The following is a 19,631-nucleotide window of genomic DNA, read 5'->3' as shown; positions in this document are numbered from 1 at the left end:
TGAACCTTTAATCAGACGAAAGCAGGAGATTATTGATCAACGATGGTTGATGAGCTTGAATGAATGATAGCTTATAAAATCACAACAAAAATACATTTTTTCCAAAAAAAAATTAGGTGGCATTTCATTACATATGTTTGTATTTATTAGTAGCATGCAATACCGCATATAAAAAAATTATACATATGTAATTTATACAGGTGTTAAATCTCCTTACGTGGAGTTATTTAATTTTTTAAATAAATATGTCTGGCACAGAATAAAAATAAATAAAGAAGTGTATCAAACCAGTCAACCTAACTACTGATAATTAAAAACAATGAATTTTTACTATTTTAGTTATTGATAAGTGTCATTTAGTTACTAAACAAAATATTTCAGAATTATAAATTCTTAAATTTTATTATATTATTTATAATATTTTGGAATTATAAATTTCTTTTGTAATATTATAAAGTAGTTATTTATAAATCTTAAATCTGAAACATTTTATGCATTATTGTCACTTTACTTTGGCTTCCTTTTAAATTGCGTAACTTAGTTCACATGCTTAAAGTAAAACTGAAGTAAAGCAGAGTATTGTCAAACAGATGCTCGTATAATCCTATAATCTGTTTCTTGTGGCCCTTGTGCTTTAGAGTGATGAAAGCTTTTCCTGCTCATATTGAAGAAAAACCCTTTGACCTACCACCCTAAACCAATACACATCATCTACTCTCCAAGGAATGTCCTGTTGTAGAAGCACCTCAAAGAAAGTACTTACGTTCCAAACGTCTCTTGAAAACACAAGACCATATCCTCCCTTATAAGTCGATTTTTGGTATGAATATTTATGTCCTTATTCACAGTTAATATATGCACATAGAATCTAAAACGGCGTAAATAAATGTTATGTAAGGATATTTTTTTAGACTGTATATGATTATGTATGAAGTGTACATGTAAATATGTATTACAATGCACACATACACGTTAATAACGTGTAGGCAACTCTTAAAATCATGAGTACAGTATGAAATGTTTTAAAAAAATTTGTTGCAATATTAAAGTTTTATGTAACAATATAATTATGGAGGTTTTATTGAGACTAATTTATTAGTATTATTTTAATTAAATGTCATGGCAGGCAATTTTTTCAAACTATAATACAGATCAGTGTGAATGATTTTGTTTGAGATCAATGTTGATCCATCAATCAGTAATCATATTGGTTTTGACTGAAAATATTTATTTTTTATAAATGTTTTACACTTTGTGTTTAAACTGTATAAATTCCATTTAAATTCTTGAATAGTATCAACATTTTTGCTAAATTTATTCTCTTTTAAGTGTATTTAGAATATAAACAGCTTAGTAGTAGCTTTTGTATATTTTTCATTGATAAAACCCAATATATATATATATATATATATATATACACGATGTAACGCGAAGTTCTCCTGAGACCTTCAGAATTTATTCTACACGCGTAACTAATGTAAAAACTTCATATAAATATACGTCCCAAATTCTTTCGTTTGCGATCTGCAGCTAGTGAAAGATTTCGCTCGGATTTCAGTTACCCCAGTGAAATGAGGTGGTACTGAAATTTTTAGGACGTTAATTAAGGGGAAAAATTAGTGATTTATTATGGTTTTTTACCTCAAAAATTAAATAAAATAGGTCCCAAAACCGTACCTGCAGTAGCTTTTTAAAAATTTGGGATGAAAATCAATAAATTTTGGTAAAAAAAACATGTTTTTATGTTTGACATACAAATAACTTGTATGTCAAAGTTTTTAAAAAAAAAAAACTTGTAGAGAATTTATTTTGAACAAAACGGTTATAGATGATAAGTTGAATAAAACAAGAAAGTTAGAAAAATTCGAATTCTGTTTAGAAACAGTACATTACTACATTTGTCAGAAGAGTACTTATTTAATCTAAACAAAATCAGATTCTTTTTTTTTTGTAATGTGAAAAATTTCTTAAAACAAAATTTACTTTAAATTTCTAAAAAACTGGAAATTACACGACAATTGTAAAATAAAAATTATTTATATAATAAATTTTTTATAATAAACAATAAATTTGAAAAATTATTATTTCAGAGTTGGCAATAAAATAATAGGCTGATCAATATTGCGCAATATTGTGCTAGTGTTTAAATCAATCTGTAAGGTACATTAAGTACATCGGGCACTGTGAACTGTGCTGTCGTTACCGAGGTTTTCTGTGCACTTTAGTTTGAACATCATCGGTTTGCGATTGAACTAATGCCGTACTTATTTATAACAGAGGAATACGCTGATATGGTATTCATTTTGTGTGTGTGTGTGTTTGTGTAATGGTGATGCTACAGAATATGAACAGCAATAGAATATGAACTACGTTTTCCGAATCGCAGGATTCCAGATCCCAAAACAACTAGCGCGACTTTTCGCAATCTTCGAGAAACAGGTTCATTACCAACTACGAAAGATCTGTCCAACAACGCTATCATTGATGAAATTATCGATACAGTTTAGCGCAGTCAAGGCGTCAGTTCACGACATCTTTCTTAGCGGATAGGAGTTCCTCATTTGATACTTTGGAGGACACTTAAACAAAACAAGTTTCATCCTTACCATAAAGAGCCAGTTCAACATCTACTACACCCAGGAGACGGTCCGCTTCGCTTGGAGTTCTGCAACTGATGAAATACAAATTGACAACTCACAAATGTATGTTTTGTTTACCGACGAGGAAAATTTCACTCGAGATGTCAACAAGTTAAGCAATGAGCATGCATGGACAAAAGTAAATCCTCATGAAACGGTGGAAGACAATTTTCATCACCGACTTAGCGTCAATGTATGATGCGGTCTTCTTCACAATCAGCTGTTTGGACCGTTCGTATTATCTGGCCGCTTAAATGCTGAGGTCTACTTAGAATTTCTTCAAGAATTGCCGCAGCTGCTTAAAGATGTTGCTCTAGCGTTGAGATGCAAAGTGTACTTCCAGCACGATGGCGCGCCTCCCCACTTCTCTTGTGCAGTTTCCACTCATTTAAATCGTCATTTCCCTGAGAAATGGATCGGTCATGAAGATCCACATTCCTGGCCACCGACATCGCCTGATCTAATTCTAGATTTTTTCATTTAGGGATGGCTGGAAAAAAAAATACATTCTCCTAAGGAATTAATTGTCCGGCAATATGGTTGCGGCTGAGCAACTTAAGGACAGCCGGAAAATATAAAACGAGAAATAAAAGCAATACAGAAGTGTGCCAAGAAATGTGTTGAAAATGGCGGACACATTTTCGAAAATTTTCTATCAACTGGTACGTGTAATGGATTTTGTTATAGAATACTGTTTCTAAATAAAATTCAAATTTTTCTAACTTTTCTTTGTTTTATTCAACTTATATTACACCATTTCGTTGATAATTAAATTTTCTACAAGTTTTCTTTAAATTTTTTAAGTGTTCTCATAAGTTTTATGTGTTTAAGTATGTGTTTAAAAGTTATGTGTCATTTAACAAATTTATTGTAGGTCAAACATAAAAAACAGGGTTTTTATCCCAATTAATTGGTTTTACCCCAGATTTCTAAAAAAAAAACCCTACTGAAAATACGGTTCTGGGACCTAATTTATTCAATTTTTCAAGTCAAAAACCATAATAAGTCACTAATTTTTCCTCTTAATTAACATCCTAAAAGGAAAATAATTTTAAAAGTGAACATAGAGCTTAAAATATGCAAAAAAAGTTCACAAAACACACCTCCGAAAACCCTTTTATATTGAGTTACGACTAGCAAAACCTTTCGACCGGATTTCAGTTTCCTCGGTGAAATGAGGCATTATTGAAATTTTTAAAACATTGTGTAGGGGATAAACCTGATGGTTTCTTAAGTTTTTGTTCTGAAAAATCGACTGACTTCCCGTAGTTTTCAGGATATCCAACGTAAAATAGTAAAAGGTAAACCGGATTCTTATGTTTTTGCTCTGAACTTCCTATCGCAGTTTTCAGAATATCCGGTAAAACAGAAAAATTCAGTAACACGTTTAAAAAAACATATTTTTTACTTCCTTGTACGAAGTAAAGTAAGTATTGTGATCGCGAAAAATTTCGGTTTTCTGAATTCAACGAAAATATCCATTTTGACCATCCCTGAATCCATTTTGGCTAGTTTCGGCGTAACGTCTGTACGTAGGTATGTACGTGTGTATCTCGCATAGTTCAAAAACGATTAGCCATAGGATTTTTAAATTTTGGATTTAGGAGTGTTTAACATCTAGTTGTGCACCTCCCCTTTTGATCGCAATCGATTGGACCTAAAGTGTCCAAAAATGACTAAAATTCAAAAAAATTGGGCTTTGGGCTTTTTGTTAATCGCAGTAATAAGACTCATTAAGAGCTTTACAACGATATATCATAAGTGGAACTTATTTTCATTGGTTCCAGAGTTATAGCCATTAAAATTTTAATTAATGAAATATTTGGATTTTACAAGGGGAAGGCATATCGGTTCGAATCCGGCTTCATCTTCCTTTTTTTAACTTCTTCTTTTTTAATTTAAATATATTGATTTATTAATAATTATTAACGTCCGATTGTAAAATAAAAATTATAATAAATAATAATTCAATAACAACAATAAAAACATATGAAAATATCAAAATTTATTAATTAAATATAATTTTATGTACTTATCATTTTAAAAAAATGTTTATGTGTAATTTAATAAGCTACAAGGAAGTCATATGACGTTCACATAAAAAGTTTTAGGTTTGCTTGAAGTTTGTCGTAGGTTTACCGGCCTCCATGGCGCGAGTGTCAGCGTCTCGGCCTTTCATCCAGAGGTCCCAGGTTCGAATTCTGGTTAGGCATGGCATTTTCACACAAGCGACAAATCATTCATCTCATCCTTTCAACCAATACCTTATGGTGGTCCCGGAGATTAAACAAAAAAAAAATTTAAGTAATAACATCGTTAAATAAAAAATTTTACATTGTTAATAAATGCGTAAACTTTTTTAATCAAAATTTTTAAAGAATTTAATCTGAGAAATTTGTTACAATAAAATCTATGAAAAAATATGTACTTCTATTATTAAAAACAGAACAGAACAAAACTTAACAGAAGAATTATATTAATTTGTAAAAATTAAATACAGGTGTTTTCAGTATAATGAATTTAGACCTTTGAAAATTTAAGTACTTTCAATTTACTTAAAAAAAAATATTCACTCAGGCTTACATTATTACAATAATTCACAATGTTTATTCAAAATGTTTGAAAATTCCAACATTGACATTGATGTACTTTACAAACTTATTCTCTTACATTTTCCATAAAGTTTCCGTACTTTTACTTAGAAAACATGGCTTGTGGTGTTAGTTACTTCTTACAGTTCCGTAGGAACTATTAATGAATTTTAGTATTGATTGGTATCTTTAATGTCAGATCACCTAAAATATGGACAGTTATAACACCAAACATCCACATATCAAAGTAAGAATTGTAGCAATATGAATATTGTAAAAAAAAAATATTAGTTTTTTAAACGTATCTTTTTTTAATTAATCCCTTTATTCTTACTAAATGAAAAATAACATTATTCTATGAAATTATGAATTATCCTGCCACTTAATACTAAAAAAAAAAAGCTTTTCATAAAAGATCTAATATATAACATACAAGTATAAAACACACACTCATAAATAAAGAACCAAAACGCATATGATGATGAGCCGGCAAGGGACAAGGCGACAGGGACAAGGGAAGCAATTTTAGGCCTCAGATTAATAGTAGAAGGAAGATTAAAGAAAAACAAACCAACATACTTGGCGTTTATAGACCTAGAAAAGGCATTCGATAACGTAGACTGGAATAAAATGTTTAGCATTTTAAAAAAAATAGGTTTCAAATACAGAGATAGAAGAACAATTGCTAACATGTACAGGAACCAAACAGCAACAGTAACAATTGAAGAACATAAGAAAGAAGCCGTAATAAGAAAAGGAGTCCGACAAGGGTGTTCCCTGTCACCGTTACTTTTTAATCTTTACATGGAACTAGCAGTTAATGATGTTAAAGAACAATTTAGATTCGGAGTAACAGTACAAGGTGAAAAGATAAAGATGCTACGATTTGCTGATGATATAGTAATTCTAGCCGAGAGTAAAAAGGATTTACAAGAAACAATGAACGGCATAGATGAAGTCCTACGTAAGAACTATCGCATGAAAATAAACAAGAACAAAACAAAAGTAATGAAATGTAGTAGAAATAACAAAGATGGACCACTGAATGTGAAAATAGGAGGAGAAAAGATTATGGAGGTATAAGAATTTTGTTATTTGGGAAGTAGAATTACTAAAGATAAATGAAGCAGGAGCGACATAAAATGCCAAATAGCACAAGCTAAACGAGCCTTCAGTAAGAAATATAATTTGTTTACATCAAAAATTAATTTAAATGTCAGGAAAAGATTTTTGAAAGTGTATGTTTGGAGTGTCGCTTTATATGGAAGTGAAACTTGGACGATCGGAGTATCTGAGAAGAAAAGATTAAAAGCTTTTGAAATGTGGTGCTATAGGAGAATGTTAAAAATCAGATGGGTGGATAAAGTGACAAATGAAGAGGTATTGCGGCAAATAGATGAAGAAAGAAGCATTTGGAAAAATATAGTTAAAAGAAGAGACAGACTTATAGGCCACATACTAAGGCATCCTGGAATAGTCGCTTTAATATTGGAAGGACAGGTAGAAGGGAAAAATTGTGTAGGCAGGCCACGTTTGGAATATGTAAAACAAATTGTTAGGGATGTAGGATGTAGAGGGTATACTGAAATGAAACGACTAGCACTAGATAGGGAATCTTGGAGAGCTGCATCAAACCAGTCAAATGACTGAAGACAAAAAAAGAAAAGATGAGCCAGCTAGGTTTACATAATATTTTTCTTCCTTGGTAAAAAAAATGTCTTATTGCATTTTTTTAATAATGAAAAAAGAATAAAACTAAAAATTATTACAATCATATAAATATATTTTTTTAGGGACTACAATAATAACAATTTAAGTATTTGACACAACATTGGTCTTTCCTAAAAATTACAGAACCTTTCTTAAAAATCACTAGACTACATATCAGATTTTTAAGAAAGTTAGACCTGAAGTGGTTTTTCATTGATCTTAAATCTTAAAAAAAAATTACATCGATCCACATGAATATGCCGAACTTACCGAGAAATAAGTACTCCCAAGTGCCTCCTTCACTCAGTTTACCAAAAGAGCTAGGTGTATACCAAACGTATATTCAGACAGAAATCATTTTTAACTGGTGTCTTTCTATCTCAAGTGTTTAAAGATGTGTCACAATACAACAAAGATTAGACCCATAAGATAAAGAATTAATTTTGCACCTCTTTCTGTTGTGAAATATTTTAATTCTGGTAATTTTTTAATAAAACAATTAAAAATTATAAATTTTAAATGAAAATTATCAACAATTAATTAAATATTTCTTGAATTAAATATTTTAACTCATGAAGGGATATAAATTTGAGAATTATAGATCCACTTCTTCTAACAATCAGCAGTACACATTTGGAAAGTCGCAGAAAGCAACATAACCTATCACATACAACTTCCCGTATTATTTAAGTTTACGTAATATGATCTTTACAGACAGTTGGGACGTATTTGCTGTCTGATACTTTCATGTGAAATATATTTAAATCAACAAAGTTTTGATTAATAATATTTATATTCATAAAAAATGTTCAATCATAGTTTATAATTATTAATGTAATACACACAAAAGAAGATTATATTGTTTCTATATTATTATAAAAGGCATGCGGAGCGGCTACTGAGTAAACCTCGAGAAATGAAGAAGGGAGAGGCATCAGTCCAGTGGCAGCAGAGGGCTGTGGGTGTTCCGGTTTCAGTCTCTGGTGGTGATATTGGTGCCACGCCGCTTGAGGGGGATGTTCAGCCTCCTGCAGCGGGTTCTTGTGCTGTTGTGGGTGTTGAACCGAAAGTTTTGAAGCCGACCGGGAAACGACAACTGCATCTTTCTCCCCTGTCTGCTGAAGAGTAAAAGAAATCAAAGGCAGGCAGTAGGGGTTCTCCTCAGGCGAGGAGGCCTCGGATCTGGATCAGGAGTATCCCTACTCGATGGAAGAGGGAGACATCAATGAGTAGCAGTGATGAGTGGTGTAACTTCTGAACCTTGCAAGCGAAGGTTGTGTCTAGCTAATAATACGGCTATTCTTCTTCGTTATGTTAAGCGGCTTAGTTCTCTAGTTAGCCAATATGTAGATACGAATGCAGAGCAGATATTGTGGCAACACTTGTTCCCATAATATGGTTGGTGTTTCTCATGTGGCCACTTAAACGACGGATGGAGGTACTCCTGGGATAGATGTGCGGAAGGCACTGGAGAGTGGGGTAGTTGACAGAAAATTGCCCCAGCTGATGCTTCAAAGGTGGCCCAAGGAAGTATTTACGTCCATATTTACGTCCACTGTGATATTGGAGAATGTCAGTGGAGCTGATGGTCTTGCGTGAGTGGTCAACCTGGAACGGGGGACAGATTATTGTACTAGCTCGGCGTTGTTGGAGGAGATGCCCTGGGCGGGCCCGATGCTTCGATCGATAGATCGAAGCATCGATAGATGTCCTCTCCCTGCGGCCCTCCTTTGGGGATACAAAAGTGGCGACGGTGGCAGTTCCGCCTTTGCTCGCGGATAAGTTGCTGAAGTATGGCCACATCCGCATTGGGTGGGTGTTTTGCCGGGTTTCAAGGAGGTCAGCTGAGGAGCGTTGCTATAGATGTTGGGGGTTTGGGCACCGATCTAGGTCCTGCAGCGGTCTTAGTAGGCGAGGACATTGCTTCAACCGTGCGATTGTGGGGAATCTACGTAAGGATTGCCCAAGGGATGCCAAATGTACCCTTTGTAATTCTCGGGGGCATTCTCTCGGAAGACGTGGCTGCAGGACCAAGACCAAATAATGAGGTGCTTTTCCTGTGTTTCGGGGAAGACCTGGGTTGGGACAGCTCTGTCCAGGAGAGGTGGGCCGCTTAGGTGTCCCGCTTCCAATTATTGGACAGGGACTTCTCCCTTAGTGTTCCGATCAATCTTTGATGAGAGGCAAAGAAAGACCGTTGTCCCGATAGGGGATCCCTTTGGGATTACTCATTTGAGGCACAGAGTCAAGACCGGAGTCCGTGGGGGGATCTTTACGAGGTCCCCTCATAAGAGGCATGGCGATTAATTAAAACCGAATCCCGGCTGTCTGGGAGGGAATGTCAGTTTTCGACTAGGCAGTTTGAAACGATGGCACCCCCTGAAACTGTGTTCATGCTTGGTTTCGGGTCTGGCTCCAGGGGGTGGGGATAAAATCTGATGAACTCAAAAAAGAAAAAAAGAAGATAATAATACCATCCACCATCCAAATAACGAAATAAACAAAAATAAAAACAATTTATTAAAAAAAAAATATAACAAAAATCAATAATACTAATAAATAAAAAAAAATGCTTTTTGTTCACATTTATTTTAATAAATCATATCACAATAACAAAATACAACAACAAAATAACAAATATAATTATAATTACGTATTAAAATTTTTAATTAACAGTTTTATTTTGTAAAATAACAAAATATTATTGAAGAAACTTATTAAAATTTTTATAAAGTGATAAACGAATATTATTAATAATAATAATAATTTTATTTTCACGAGTATTGATTATAAGGAATAATGTAAAGAAACAATTATAAAACATCTAAAGTTTCTTATTGAAAAATAGTAGCTGTAATAATAAGAATAAAGTAATATTGAACACACATCAAAATAATTCAATGTTCTTTTTTCATTCTTCTTATTATGAGAAAACAATTTCAATCTGATAGATAAATCAATACTATTATTTACATATTTGTGGAGAATTATAATACGGTCATGTAACATGCATACAAAACACAAAATTACTTTTTTACCAATTATTATGCAAAATTAACCATTATAAAATAATTATTAAATTTATTAAAAATCTCATTTTTTTAAATAATAAACAACAGAGAGAATAGAGAAGTAGAAGGAGATATTATTGAAAATAGAAACAATAATAATACACCACAACCATATAGAATACAAAAAAAAAATTATTCAATACGTAAAATTATTAAAATTTTATAATACTTTGAGGTATACATTTCTTCAAAATTTCAAAAATTCTAGTTTAAAATAATATATGATTAAAAAAAAGGTTTAAAAGTTAGCAGTTGATATGATGTGTAGGAATACAATTGGTAGAATAGATTTTAATGTTAAAATTAAAAGTATATATTTGAATGTTACAGTTAAAATTTAGTGAAAATTACTTTTAAATGTAACTAACAATAGAAGATATGAATATACAACTCTTAAGAAAGTTTTTACCTGGAAATAGGTTTGAAAGCATAAATGAAATCAAAAGAGATTATGAACCCTACAATAAATAGAATATGTAAATCAAGGTATTTAAATTAAATAAATTATAATGATTGGTTAAGTAAAATTTTGTGAACTAAAATAAATTTAATTTAATGAAGAAATGTAACAGGTACTTTATGAATAATAACATCAAAGCCTTCTAAGGACACAAATTTTGAGCCTATAGCACATAAAAAAATATTATACTGTAAATATACATTACTAACTTTAAAAGTTACGTGGATATCATTACAGTCAAGGGAATGGTGCCACAGAATTTTATACAATCAAATTCAGTATTTATGAGTAACTAGAATAAGAATTTGGCAATAAAATTAATTTTAAATCCTTAAAATTTTCCTTTCAAATTTTAATACCATACATAACAAGAAAAAAAATAAAATGAAACAAAGCAAAACATTTTGCTTGAGGTGGTTGTAGAAAATATAAATAATAATCAACAATAGGAAAAAGAAGAATATAATAAGAATTAAAACTAATTTTGAACGTTTCAGTTAACTTAACAGTTCAAAATAAGTTTAAAAATTATTTTGTAAAAATAAATTTCTAAACATGGATAAATTTATAATTGTAAAATTATATAATTTATTCATTGTAAATTCTATTTAATTTAAAAAGAAATTTACAATGTAATCACAAATGAAACATCATCCGAAAGATAACAATATAGAGTTACCTATAATTCATTAAATCATAATTTTTTAATTATCATTAGGCCAATTGTCACAAACAAATAAATCCTTAAACTTGTTAAAAATGACATATTTAATGATGTGGCTGAATTAGAATTTTCATTCTCAAGGTCCATCAAAGCACCTGGTCCAATTTTTGCAGCAAATGCCATAATGTGTGGTATTACGTGTTGTTCAAGAGAGCCAGTAAATAAATGTGACCATGGACCACGCGCATAAACAGCCACATCATCCCCACCATGAGTTTCATCTTCCAGTGTTATCAGTGATGGATATACGTACTTATCACTTGCTGTAAAAGAAATAAATAAGATAAATAAATGTGCTAAAAAATAAAATCATATGTAAGTAGTACATTTATAGAACAGGACACGGTATACTTATATTTACATATGAGATTTTTTCGATCAGTAAAAAGGTTAAAGAATTTTAATAAGGTTTACTAGCTGCATGGCGTTCCTAAAGCACGTCTCCACATCTAGGCCCTCCGGGCAAGTAGCCCTGGCGAGCGGCTCCATGGAATGAGATTATTAGGTGTCAAAAATTGATTATTACTTGTGTAAAAATATTTTATTTTTTTTAATGATGAAGATTGATATAACAAAAGTTAAATTAGAAATTTAACTACAGGAATTGATACTATCGAATCGGGATTTTCCGCTACTTATCGGTAGATTCCGGTGCCTACTTATTGGTTATAGTTCATTATTTTATGAAGATAAATAGTCATATAAATGAATAAAAGATATGTCAAAAATTTCACATATTTCAACCGTGGGATTGTGGGGAATCTACGTAAGAATTGCCCAACGGATGTCCATGTTTAATTCTCAGGGGCATTCTCTCGGAAGACTGCAATTATTTGGTCTTGGCTGCAGGACCAAGACCAAATAATGAGGTACAATTCAAATAACTTTTATTATATTGCTTGAATATTGGAAAATAAATTTCAGATTTCACACACTCTGAAACCAGAAACTTTATCATTGAATATTATTCTTCAAAGTGTCAGTTTTAAAAGCACTTATCATTGTTTTTTGATAAATAGATGTATTAAGATATTCAATAAGCTGTTTTATAGAAGTATGCAGTTTTATACAATTGATAATAAGATTGCAACTTGCAATTTTTTTTTTAAGTACCAAAACTAATGCAGCCATTATTCACTAAAAAATTCTGACAATGTGCAATGATATTGATAATATGATATATGATAATGATGATATTGTGCAATGTGCAAATCACAAAATTTTCTTAATTTTGTGATTTATGGGAATTGGTTTATTGAACATAGCTTCGGTTACATTTTATCTTATTTCATCCTCTTTAGGATGGCATTCCCTGAAACATTCTAGGTGCTAAAAAAAGAAAATGTAAGAAAAGGTAAATACTTATGTATTCAAAAAGATAAAAACAAGATTTAATAAACTATTTATGACATATAAACACTTCGAATGAGAGTTCTATTATGAAACAATTGGAGTACTAATCCTTTATAGACGATGGTCTATCAAAAATGACAAGAAACAAAATATGATCGTAGATGTGTTATCATTTTTTATTTTTACTACCCTTATATAAATTATCTCCATAATTTACTTCATCAAAAAACTTCTTCTACATGAAATTATTAGAAAAGTAGTTATTTAGATTAATTAATTTGACTAAAAAAAATTGATTGGCACGATCAATATAAGAAAAGCTTTTGAACTCAATGTTAGTTTTGCTATTCCAGATATTGGAGAAAAATTAAATGATTCTTATAAGCAATTCTTATAACCATGATTCTTCTGATTCAAGCAGCTGTAGTTTACCGTCTTATCCAGGACCCATTATTCTTTTTATATTGGATGTATTTTGAAAAACAGGAATTTTTATATAAGAATGATCCTCTTACAAGAAACAGTAATCTTTAGTAAAATTTAATTAATATAGTAACAGTAAATTACATTCCAAATCCCTATAGAAATATTTCATGAAGAATAACTGAATATTTAAAACATTAATTTTTTATAACAAAAGTATTCGTTCAAAAGAAATGTAATAAAACTGATTTGAACTCTGTAATCAATACTTCATTGTTCTATAAAAGTTACTGATTATGGAAGAAAAAAATTCAAAACAAAAATTTTCTCTTTTGACATTGACATGAATGAAATTGTGATTTATTATTTCATTGTGGTTTTTATTTTAATTGGTTCAATTCTTTTTTAATTTTATTTTAAATAGATTTATCTGTTCTAGCCTTGGTTTCTGACATTAATTTTTAGTGATTATATATTAAAGTGTGATGTCCTTATTTTAAATAAATAAAAAATGTGGATCTCAAATGAATCTATAAAATATTAAAACAAAAATGGTAGCATCAAAGTCTTAACAAATTGTCAATTAATAGAAATTTTAATGTAAGTAATTTCTTCACATAAATCAAAATCCAGATAAAATTTTGTTAGATTTTTTTAATAAATATAAGTAGAAAAATCAACAGGATTTTTATTATTTAACTATACTATTCAGTTTTACGGAAAATGTTTTTCAATGTACTCAGAATTTATGTTACTAGTGTACCATTGAATTTGAATATCTGAAGATTATTAATGACCCAAGCCTGAAACTTGATAAGACAATTCAGAAATATCATTGGGCTTATAGTTTATATAGGATGTATAATCATATAAATGAACAATTTGATTATTTTTTTTAGCTTTAATTATGATACCTATTTCATTTTTCAGGTGACATGACTTTTTATTTTTATTTTTTTATTCTTGTACTCATTAACTTCAATTATCTACAGGAAGTAGTCGATTACACAAGGATTTGACTATAAGAATTAACAATGCTGCCTTGCATTCTGTTTTTCAAGATTCTATACTCTAAGATATTCCAAATAGTATGGAACAATCAGATTGTAAGCATATGAAACACAAATAAGACAGAAAAGAATATGAGAATATAATAAAAATCAACAAATATAATAACAGTTTTGTTCATTACTATAAAAAATAATTGAATAAACAAAAAGATTTTAAAAAAAGCAATTGAGCTAACTTTTTTTTAGGAAATTGTATAATTTTGGAGAGATGTAATTAACACGCTAGAGACATGTATATCGTATTTCTCCCCTGTTTAAAAGTAGTACTACATACTACTTTTAGGAGAAATAAACATAGGGAAAAAGTAGTAGTAGATGTCAGAAATCCTGTTTTACCCAGTAATCATTCTTTTCCTTCCCTTTATCCTTTTCCTTCTCATACTAAATAGTATACATTGTAAAGGTTTAGGATATTTCTGATTCATCCTTATTTAGTCCTAAATCAACATGGATTGTTTTAACAAAAAAAACTTAAAAATCCAAATATATTATCAAGTGTTCCATTATCTTCAGCTTTGCTGAATTACATCTCACCAACTTTCCCCCTAAATTATGTGAAGAGGAATATGAGCATATATAATTAGTACTCTGTATGTCTGATTCATTATTAAATTAGACTATAAGTCTATTGAAAGTTAGCAGCCATGTTGTATTTAGCAGTAGTCAATGGCTGCTGGTAGTTTTCTAGTTTGATCTAAACAAGATAATTTTTACCCTCTTAATCAACAACAGAGTAATGCTATGGTGAACCACGACACAGGAAATAACTCTTTATAGGTCCTTTACAGGAAATAGGCTTTTATAAGTCAGGACAGGCATTTATTCATTGGAGATACCATATAATGGCAAATATGCCCAGCTGGAAATATCCTAGAGAAATTAAGGAAATTTTAAAGAGATAAAAACACCTTATTACAGGTCAATTTTTCCTTTATTTTATTAACCAGTCAAAATGACATTTCTGCATAACCGCTTTCCTGGTCAACCTGCTCTTTCTTCTGATCAACTGTTGACAATGTTGAAATTGCAAAAATGATCATCAATATTTAATAAAAGACATAGTTAATAAAAGAAGAAAGACGAAGCCTAAACATATATCAAAATATATTATGCTCTTCCCCACGAAAAGATAAAGACTATCCAAGAACAGGCTCAGGTTCTGAAGTCAAGTCTCAAAATTTTAAAGTATTTGGAACTACTCTATCAGATTTCCACCAAGTGTAGATTAAAAATCGAATTAATCAAAATTTTAATTCAAGCTGTCTGTACAATGAAGTAACTGGATAAGCTCTGCTTAAAATAACAAATACCCCTTTAGTTTTATTGGAAATGCAAGGTAATCTTTGAAATAACCTAAGATGAACATTAAATTAACTAAAATCTACACATTTTGTCCTGGAATAGTAATTGCTAACAAGATCGGTTATATATTATTACCTACATCCATATTTAACATCAAAACTTCAATTTTCAGTGTTAAAGTTCATTTTGATTAAATATAAATTATTTTTACTTAAATATGTTTATTACCAAATAAGTCAATGTATTATAAATACTTAATACTTATTAATATTTTTTTTTGAGTGTTATAAATTTTAAATGTGCACTTTGAACAGAATTTGTTTAAATGTAATAATTAGGAAATATTACAAAAGTGTTAAGATATCTACTATGTGCAGAAGTATTTAATCATAAAGAAAATGACATAATACTTATTTATTACATTATCATAATAAGGTGATTGATTAATAATCTTTTAATTCTGAAGAAGTTTTTTACATTATCAATTTGAGAATGGTAATTTTTCAGTATTTTAATTATTTTTAATCTATGAAGTAGATAATTTTTATCAAAATTGTAACAAGTATCTAGTAAGATAATGATACAAAAATTTATCAAAAAATGAATGATAAAGTAATTTATATTTATTAGGATTTTTTTTAAACATAATTATTTTTTTTTAATCTATTTATAAATCTATATTCTTTAAATAACAAATTGTTTCTGGTTTAATGTGCTAGTATTAGTCTATGTATTAACATGGCTGTTGAATTATTAAAAAAAAAACAATAAAGCTATCAAATACAAACTTTCAATGAATATAAATGAGAAATAGTAAAACAGTTAAAAGTAGTATAATTATTTAATATTTTGATAAAAATATATAGAATATTGGCTAGATTTTTCTGAATATAAATGGCGTAAAGTGTGTAATATGAATAAAAATATCATAAATCAAAAACTTTTTCATTAAAAATTTCTGAAAGACAGAAACTAAACTTGATCAAAATATTAAAGACAACCATTCAAGTTGACTATAGGATTTATACAATATGTGGAGGCTGTACCCAAAATCCTCAATACATTTACCTCTTAGGTTACAACTAAACCTGGTCAGTAGTGCAGGTATATCAGTTATGAGAGTCAGTCAAAAATTATCTATTTTGTTCTATTTAACTCTGTAAATAAATTGTAGAATTTATGTAAATAAATTCTACAATTTATTTACATAAGGGTAGGGGTTCAACATGCAAATTATTTTTCTACACATTCCCCTCCCTTGTCAATGTACTTAGTTTAACAATTTACAAGCTTGTGTATTTCTTCCAAGAAGAAGGTTTTCAAAGCCACTTTTACTTTGCTTCTGCATGTCTGTGAAAAATCGACAATCTTGTAAAGTCCTTGAGCGACTCAAACAGTTTAAAGGGAGCAGTTCAAACAGTTTCAGGGGAGCAAGATGCGGACCATAGGGAGAGTGTTACAGTACCTCAAAATGCAACTTTTGTGGTGGTTTGAATGGTGTGGTGAATGGAATGCAAGCAGATGTTGTAACAACAACACTTTCTTTGACAATAGACATAATCAGTATTTGTTGCAAATTGCTGGCTTTAGCTTGTTTTTCAACATTTCACTGTAACTCATGTTGTTGATCATAGTCCCTTTTTCATGAAGTCTTCCAGTATAGGCCCTTTTGTGTCCCATGTTTAATAACCAATGTCTATTCTGCTCCAAAATGTGTCGCCTTCTTTGATGAAGTGATCAAATAAGCGTTGGTAGAAGTTAATCCGTTTGTGCTTGTGTTCTGCAATAAGCTGTCTTGGTACCCATTGCGCACACACATTACAGGAGCCAAGCTCATTATGGATGATTATATAGGCAGAACTATAACTGATGTTCAAAGAAGATGCTACCTTATCGATGATAACTCGCCTTTTTGCCAGAATCATCTCTGAAGCTTGATGGATCTTGTCATCCGTGGTGGAGGTTAATGAGTGTTCTGTACGCTCTTTGTACGTTACACTTCTCTGGCCACTTTTACACTTCTCGATCCATGAAAAAAACACTTTTACATGTTAATGTAATGTTCTCATATTGTGATAAAAGTCTATGATGAATTTCAGTTCTTTTCACACCCTCTGATGAGAGAAATCGAATCAGAGCTAGTTGTTTCTACTTGGTGCAAACTGTCAGCAGAGCACAGATGTTTACACTGTAATAGACTGAAAGCAAATGACACAACTGGGATCAAATTTTGCATATGTGATCACAGTTGTACCAACTCTAAGCATGCTGTGTAAAAGGCATTATAACAACCTTTAAGATGTGTTACGGCAAAAGTGCAGATAATTTTTGACTCACCCTTATATCAGACCCACCAATTTCATGTATGGTCTAAATTTCAGAAAATGTGACTTTACCATAATACACTACTGACCATGTAATAAAACATAAACTGAGCAGAATTTCATGTGTATTTTTCACCGCAAACTATATGGAAATAATGGAAATCTTTTCATTATGTCAGTCAATTGCTGTTTGCACTGGTGGAGATAGCAAACTCTACTGCTCAAGGCAAGCAGATGTTAGAACTTTCAAACCAGAGTTAAGCTTTGCTTTGGAGAGGATATTTCATATTGCTACCTGAATAAAGAAAGTAACTTATTTCTTGATCTCTTCTCCCTCTCAAGACCTGACTGGGTGAATTCTTAATAATCGCAAAAGTTTTTGGTATCTATTATTGGTCGATTGATTGGTTAGTCAAACAAAGGAATTCTGTGTGTAGGTGAATTAGCTGGAGTTTGTAGATTCATGCATTTCTTAGTTGGGCAAGTTGAATGCATGGGACTGACAACTGGAAATATTAGTATATGAATGCTACTAAGTTTTATTCCTTTGTCTTGGCACTATGTAGAGAGCAGAAAGTTTGCCTGTGAGCGACCTATCATGACAGTAAATAATAAGTTCAGAACTATCAAGAGGGATGGGAGTGACAGCAAATAGATTGAGAAGAATGTAATTTTTTGGTTTGTTCACTCATTTTGGTTCACAACCCAGCTGGGATTACATGGCTAATCTCAACTGGGATTACATCACCATCTATAAAAGTGAAGTTACTGAAAAGCATGTACTATATATTTTATAAAACTGCCACTGGCTAAGAATAATCCCTGATGATTAATACGCAAGATGAGAAAAGTGAGACAGTTTCAAAACTGGTTTATAGCTTTAAGACCCCCTCTTGTAAGCCTTAATGATGTATGATCATGTAAGCCTGATCCTGTAAATCTTAATGAATTTAAACCTGAATTATTATTTGAATTCTAATTACAATAATGTGTGTTATTGTGGTAGAGAGGATTAGTGTTTGATTTTTTGTAAAATAGTTATTTTTTAAAAATAATTTGAGGCCCTACTGATCTGATTATGCTTCAACTCTCACTCCTCTTCAGAACAGACTAGCAACCATTCCATATTACTTTCTACCTAATACACATATGAGAAAATAATCCAATACACTTTGAGATGTAACAAGCTGTTAGTACACTAACAAAAAAAAAAACAAAGGATGTAGCTAGTTATTATAAGCCCATCAAGAATGTTTCACTAGAGCTCTATAGACTTCAAGAACATCATTTGAATAAATAAAATTACCATTAAGAGTAAATTATAATATAATATTTAATATTAAAAAACTAACAACTACATTCCAGGTTGTGATGATTTAGGTCTATATAAAGAAACACCAAAAATCCATTAAAAGAATGTTTTATTGTGAGATTCAAAGAAGGAGACCAAACAGGAAGTTATGAAGCAAGTCAGTAAATTATTATGTTGAATAAATTATTTATTTTCACGATCCATCCTTTTCCTTATCCTTAATCCTTCTTAATTAAAGAAACTAGGTTCTAATTAATCATTTAGAACCTACGGATAAAGAACATTCTTCATTATAAATGAAAAAGTACAAACCAGGAGGATGTTAGAGTGTTGACCGACCGATGAGCAAATTGTTCCTGGAACAGGCATTGTTGCTTAATCCATGAAGTGGTGGAAAAGAAGAAGAAGAAGAGGTCTATCATGCAAGGTTTTCCATACTGAGAAAGCTGGAACCTATGAGAAATCCAGCACATCCTTATTGTAACTTGGTAGGAAGGCTACCTATAGACCAACCCATGAACTCTATTTTCAAAAATTTAATTTAAGCCCAACGGCTAATGGCATTTGCCTTAATTTAGAGCAAAATTAGTAGGAAAATAATGACAAGGATATACATCAGTGTCTTTTTGATATTAATATCCCTGGAGTTTGA

General features: G+C 30.7%; 1 protein-coding gene across 1 annotated transcript in view; it reads right to left on the bottom strand.

Annotated features, from left to right (window-relative positions):
* Positions 1-9,437: 9,437 nt before the first annotated feature.
* The window catches only part of LOC142322382 (alkaline phosphatase-like), a 73,873-nt gene continuing 63,679 nt past the window's right edge, over positions 9,438-19,631 (bottom strand). The window contains exon 8 of the mRNA XM_075361404.1: positions 9,438-11,458. Within this exon, the coding sequence (XP_075217519.1) occupies positions 11,166-11,458 (293 nt within the window). The 3' untranslated portion in view covers positions 9,438-11,165. The remainder of the gene's footprint in view (positions 11,459-19,631) is intronic.

The sequence above is a fragment of the Lycorma delicatula genome, chromosome 3 (assembly GCF_047948215.1).
Source record: "Lycorma delicatula isolate Av1 chromosome 3, ASM4794821v1, whole genome shotgun sequence".
Taxonomy (NCBI): domain Eukaryota; kingdom Metazoa; phylum Arthropoda; class Insecta; order Hemiptera; family Fulgoridae; genus Lycorma; species Lycorma delicatula.
The sequence above is the reverse complement of the archived record's forward strand: the minus strand, read 5'-3'. Positions and strand labels throughout refer to the sequence as shown.